The sequence below is a fragment of the Parambassis ranga genome, chromosome 5, assembly GCF_900634625.1.
Source record: "Parambassis ranga chromosome 5, fParRan2.1, whole genome shotgun sequence".
In the NCBI taxonomy this organism is placed as follows: domain Eukaryota; kingdom Metazoa; phylum Chordata; class Actinopteri; family Ambassidae; genus Parambassis; species Parambassis ranga.
In genome coordinates, this window is record NC_041026.1 from 401,216 (window position 1) to 407,300 (window position 6,085).

Sequence of the window (6,085 nt, forward strand, 5' to 3'; positions counted from 1 at the left end):
TGTGTGTGTCTGTCTGTGTGTGTCTGTGTGTGTGTGTGTGTGTGTCTGTGTGTGTCTGTGTGTGTCTGTGCGTGTGTGTGGGTGTGTCTGTGTGTGTGTGTGTGTGGGTGTGTCTGTGTGTCTGTCTGTGTGTGTCTGTGTGTGTGTCTGTGTGTGTGTGTGTCTCTGTGTGTGTCTGTGTGTGTCTGTCTGTGTGTGTCTGTGTGTGTGTCTGTGTGTGTCTGTGTGTGTCTGTGCGTGTGTGTGGGTGTGTCTGTGTGTGTGGGTGTGTGTGTGTGTCTGTGTGTGTGTCTGTGTGTGTGTGTGTCTCTGTGTGTGTCTGTGTGTGTGTCTGCTGTACCCCTGATCAGACCTGTGATTCTGCTTCTCACACACTGACGTGGTGAATCTGCTCTAAACCAGGACCTGGTGCAGGTGGGGGCTCCTCCACACAGAGACATGATGTGTGCGGCCTCTAGTGGTCAGACAGGTGATCTGCAGTTTGTGCTTTCAGTCAGTATGTATGCTGTAAATGTCTCTGAGTGAAGGAGTCCGTCCTCACACGTGTCCTCCCACAGACCCAGACCCGCCTGCACCTCGGCTCTGCAGGTCCAGAGTCTGATCGGAAGGAAGGGCTGAAAGAACTGAAAGGAGGAGGAGGAGGACGTGTGATGTCACCACCTTCATCGGGCCACTCCTCCTCCTCCTGTGTACACACAGCTGCAGGTGGAGTGTTACGGGGTGCTGACGGGGGATCCTTTGAGGCTGCTGAGGGCCGCGTGGATCCTGAAGTGCAGCCTGGACTCCATGGAGTAGTCCTTGTAGTTCATCCTGACGGAGAACACCACAAATAAGAGCTTTCACCAGTCAGATCAAAGAGGCATCATGCCAAGCTGCTGAGGGGACTGTGGGTGGTGCAGACACACGTGGCAGTGGTGCGTGGACTTACTTGGCATTCTCGATGTAGGTGGAGGCCTTGGAGAAGTCTCCCTGCTGTTTATACAGCAGACCCAGCTCATACAGGGTGAAGGGGACCAGGTAGTGATCATACCGGATACGGGACTCACTGCAAGGGAAGGAGGACAGGTCTGATCCCTGGAGACAGGCTGTGTGTGTCTGTGTGAGTGAGTGTCTGTGTGTGTGACTGTGTGTGTGTCTGTGTGAGTCTGTGTGAGTGTGTGTGTGTGTGTGTGTCTGTGTCTGAGTGTGTCTGTGTGAGTGTGTCTGTGTCTGTGTGTGTCTGTGTCTGAGTGTGTGTGTGTGTGTGTGTGTGTGTGTCTGTGTGTGTGTGTGTGAGTTTGTGTGAGTGTGTGTCTGTGTGTGTCTGTCTGTGTGTGAGTGTGTGACTGTGTGTGTGTTTGTGTGCGTGTGGTGTGTGTGTGTCTGTGTGTGAGTGTCTGTCTGTGTGTGAGTGTGTGTGTCTCTGTGTGTCTATGTGTGTCTCTGAGTGTGTGTGTTACCTGGACAGGACCTGTGTGTGTCTCTGTGTGTGTCTCTGTGTGTGTGTCTCTGTGTGTCTGTGTGTGTGTCTTTCTGTGTGTCTTTCTGTGTGTGTGTGTGTCTGTCTGTGTGTCTTTCTGTGTGTGTGTGTGTGTCTCTGTGTCTCTGTGTGTGTCTCTGTGTGTGTGTGTGTCTCTGTGTCTCTGGGTGTGTGTGTCTCTGTGTGTTACCTTGACAGGACCTGTGTGTGTCTGTGTGTCTCTGTGTGTGTGTCTCTGTGTCTCTGAGTGTCTCTCTGTGTCTCTGTGTGTGTGTCTCTGTGTGTCTCTGTGTCTCTGAGTGTCTGTGTGTGTCTCTGTGTGTGTGTGTGTCTCTGTGTCTCTGAGTGTCTGTGTGTGTCTCTGTGTGTGTGTGTGTCTCTCTGTGTCTCTGAGTGTGTGTCTCTGTGTCTCTGTGTCTCTCTGTGTCTCTGTGTGTGTGTCTCTGTGTCTCTGAGTGTCTCTCTGTGTCTCTGTGTGTGTGTCTCTGTGTGTCTCTGTGTCTCTGTGTGTGTCTCTCTGTGTCTGTCTCTGTGTCTCTGAGTGCCTGTGTGTGTCTCTGTGTGTGTGTTTCTCTGTGTCTCTCTGTGTCTCTGTGTGTGTGTCTCTGTGTCTCTGAGTGTCTGTGTGTGTCTCTCTGTGTCTCTGTGTCTCTCTGTGTCTCTGTGTCTCTGTGTCTCTGTGTGTGTGTCTCTGTGTGTGTGTCTCTGTGTCTCTGTGTCTCTGTGTCTTTGTGTCTCTGTGTCTCTGAGTGTGTCTCTGTGTCTCTGTGTGTGTCTCTGTGTCTCTCTGTGTCTCTGTGTGTGTGTCTCTGTGTCTCTGTGTCTCTGTGTTACCTGGACAGGACCTGTGTGTGTCTCTGTGTCTCTGTGTCTCTGTGTCTCTGTGTGTGTGTCTCTGTGTCTCTGTGTCTCTGTGTCTCTGTGTGTGTGTTTCTCTGTGTCTCTGTGTGTGTGTCTCTGTGTGTGTCTCTCTGTGTCTCTGTGTCTCTGTGTTACCTGGACAGGACCTGTGTGTGTCTCTGTGTCTCTGTGTCTCTGTGTCTCTGTGTGTGTGTCTCTGTGTCTCTGTGTCTCTGTGTGTGTGTCTCTGTGTGTGTCTCTGTGTGTCTCTGTGTCTCTGTGTGTGTGTTTCTCTGTGTCTCTGTGTGTCTCTGTGTCTCTGTGTCTCTGTGTTACCTGGACAGGACCTGTGTGAAGCACAGCTCAGCCTGCAGTAACCTGCCCAGGTGCTTCAAGCAGAGCCCCTTCAGCATCTGGACCAGACAGCTGTCATCTGGATGGAACTCTGATGGATCTGAGACGCGGCACAGTTAGTGATGTCACAGCAGGGGGTCACAAATCAATAGCGGTCATTGATGAGTCGGTGCTGAGCTCACTGGGGTCGCCGCGGAGCTGCTCCTCCGCCGTCTCTATGGTAACCAGGAGGGACTCGGTGCAGTCGGCTCGCTTCCCGACGATGGTGAACCCGTTCCAAACGTACATCATCTCCTACACAGACACAGGACATCCCATCATGCACTGCTGCAGACTCACGTATAAAAACGATGCAGCGCAGGATCGTGGGATACCAGAGCGGGGATGAGCAGCCTGACGGGGTTGGAGGTTTTGTAGCGCCGAGACTTCCTCACTGCAAACTTCTCCGTGGGGATGGACTTTCCTGCCAGGCGCTGCTTCAGCCCCTCCACCTGCCTGCACACACACACACAGACACACACAGACACACACAGACACACACAGGTGGAGTAACAATCGCCTGTCCATGGAAGACACCTGTGCTGTAAGGTGAGAGTCCGAGGCCGGCGGACCTGAACAGCTCCACGATGTCCTCCCCCGTCTTCTTCACCTCCTCCTCTGACATCATGCTCAAAATGGCCGCCTTCTGGTACACATAGATTGCCTGGAGGGAGACAAAGTCCTCGTTCAGAGCAGCTGGTGCAGACCACAGACCCCGTCAGATCAGGGTTCAGGTCTACCTTGGACCAGCGGCTCTCCTTGCACAGCAGGTCGGCGTAGTGATACGCCTGCTGCCACTCCTGCTGGTAGGAGTGAGTCCACATCAGCTCCCAGTAACACAGGTGGTGGATCTGCTTCCACTCCTGCTGGCTGCTGATACACTCCTCGTACCTGGCCCGGGCCTGACACACACACACACAGACACACACAGTGAGCTGCTGAGGTCCACAGAACGTGAGGAGAACAGGACCCGGTGTTGGACACAGACCTTCTCAAAGTTCCCTCGCAGCGTGGCGATGCGGGCGGAGTAGAAGAGAATGATGGAGCCCTGACAGGACACATGGTCATTAAACGGTCTTTGGTCGAACTGCAGGGATGGTTGGGGACTTACTTTGGGGTATTTGTGTTGGTAGGGCTCCAGCAGGGCTTCAGCCTCCACCAGGTTCCCCTCTCCGGTACCTTGTGAAAGAAAACAGCTCCAAGTTTAATCCTGATCCATCGTTACATGTGTCCGACCTGCAGGGGCACTGACCCAGGATCAGCGAGACGTATGTGTGGTAGAAGAGCAGGGTCAGAGCGCAGAGGATGGAGCGCAGGCTGTGGCTGGAGGCCCCCTCACTCAGCTGAGCCAGCCCGAAGCTCTGCGGACAGACCACACCGTCAGCACCCCCAGACCGCCACCCACCCAGCTACAACCAGAGGAGCTACTGACCCTGTTCCCTGAGAACCCGATGAACTCCAGCAACCTTAAAATCCTCTGAGGCAGCAGAGACAGCATCTGAAGGAGGAGCACAGAGAACCCCGTGAGCTCCACCCGCCTGGGACGACAGAGAACCCCAAACAAACCTCCCTGAAGAACCCACCAGGTTGAAGGACCCGATGCCCAGCTTGACTCCGCCCTCGAACTGTCTGAAGGCGTCAGACTGGTCCTGAGTCCCGTTCAGCACATTCTGGCAGTCCCTGAGGGACGACAGGGGACATGACGTCACAACAGGAAGTCCAACCTCAGTGAGGCGTGAGTCTGGAGACCTGCATCACCCTGTGGTGTCACTCACTTGTAGATTTGATAGCTCGTCCGGATCTTGATGCCCCCTTTGATGAAACTGATCATGTTCTCATCCTGAGGGACAAAGACAGCATTAGTACAACACAACATTTAACATGAGCAGCATCTAGTGGCCACCACAGGAACTGCACCAGAGCCATGTTATTTATAGGGGTGACCTTCTGTCAGTGTACGGAGGCTGACCACAGCTCCTGTAGAGGGCGCTCTGCCGGAGCTGTGGTCAGAGCCCAGTATTGATCATGTGTCAGAGCTGAAATGGACAGACTGTGTCCTCCGGTCTCCCTCTGCATCAGGGTGGGGGTCTAACCTGAACGAAGGTCAGCGTGGCTTTCTGCAGCAGACACTCGGCGTAGCAGAGCTCTGCATGCATCTCCTCTGCAAACACACCAACACAGCATGGTTACATCCTGCAGCGTGTGATGGCGATCAGCCGTGTGTGTGTGTGTGTGTGTGTGTGTGTGTGTGGGTGTGTGTGTGTGTGTGTGTGTGGGTGTGTGTGTGTGTGTGTGGGTGTGTGTGGTGTGTGTGTGTGTGTGCACGTACGCTCCTGCAGGTTGGACTGTTTGCTGATCAGACTGGACAGAGAGCCCACCACCGAGTTCCTCTTCCTGAACCTGCGGAGACAGCACAGACTTACTCTCTGCTGTCAGAGGGGATCGTGGGCCACGAACAGCTGGCCACAAAGCCCCGCCCCCTCACCGCTGACAGGTGTGTAACGCCTCCTTGATGGTTGCCATGGCAGTCTGGATGTCTCTGTGCTCGAAGGTCATGGTGGCCTGCATCACCAGGATGCTGCTGTAACCCAGGGCGTGGTACATACTGTCCCTCCACCTGCCAGAGCACCGCACCGTCAGCTAGCATCATAACACTTACAGAAACAACACACACACACACAGACACACACACACACTGATGTGGTTACCATGGCTTCAGGAGGTCCAGGGCTTGAGAGAACTTGTTGTTGAGGACCAGGTTGAGAGCACACTGAGTTTCCTGGATGGCCGTCTGCAAGTCCATATGACAGGCACTGCACACACACACACACACAGACACACACAGACACACACAGATCAGTGTGGGCCACACTCACTGGGACATGTGCAGCGTGTGTGTTCTTGTACTCACGCTGGTATCCGGTCGTAGGCATCTTCAAAGCAGTCCTGAAACACAAACACACTGATGAGTGTCTCTGTGTGTGTCTGTCAGTGTGTCTGTGTGTGTGTGTGTGTGTGTGTGTCCCTGGTCTCCGGGTCTTTGTCAGACCAGGTGAAGCTGAGTGTGTGTGTCTCTGTGTGTGTCTGTGTGTGTCTCTGTGTCTGTGTCCCTGGTCTCCAGGTCTTTGTCAGACCAGGTGAAGCTGAGTGTGCGTGTGTCTGAGTGTGTCTCTGTGTCTCGGCGTGTGTCTCAGTGTGTGTGTCTCAGTGTGTGTGTCTCAGTGTGTGTCTGTGTGTCGCTGCTCAGAGCTGCATCCTTCAGTGGCGCTGTGACCTTGAAGTCTGCGCCGCGGCTGTGAAACAGGACGGTCTGGTCTGGGGACTTCTTGTTAATCCCGACACAGTTCTGCTGTCGCCTGGTAACAGGCCGTCCGTACTTTACCTCTTTGAACC

General features: G+C 54.1%; 1 protein-coding gene across 1 annotated transcript; it reads right to left on the reverse strand.

Moving 5' to 3' along the window:
- Positions 1–220: 220 nt before the first annotated feature.
- LOC114435952 (tetratricopeptide repeat protein 39B-like) lies at positions 221–6,067 on the reverse strand. Its single transcript, XM_028405940.1, has 19 exons — positions 5,967–6,067; positions 5,604–5,638; positions 5,401–5,505; positions 5,178–5,309; positions 5,022–5,092; positions 4,786–4,853; positions 4,468–4,532; positions 4,276–4,372; positions 4,125–4,190; positions 3,945–4,053; positions 3,804–3,871; positions 3,681–3,740; positions 3,433–3,594; positions 3,265–3,356; positions 3,028–3,148; positions 2,836–2,947; positions 2,636–2,753; positions 929–1,045; positions 221–810 (listed from the first exon to the last, which is right to left on the reverse strand). The coding sequence occupies exons 3-19, from the start codon at positions 5,493–5,495 to the stop codon at positions 714–716; spliced, it is 1,650 nt and encodes a 549-aa protein (XP_028261741.1). The 5' UTR covers positions 5,496–5,505; positions 5,604–5,638; positions 5,967–6,067; the 3' UTR covers positions 221–713.
- Between the last annotated feature and the right edge of the window lie 18 nt (positions 6,068–6,085).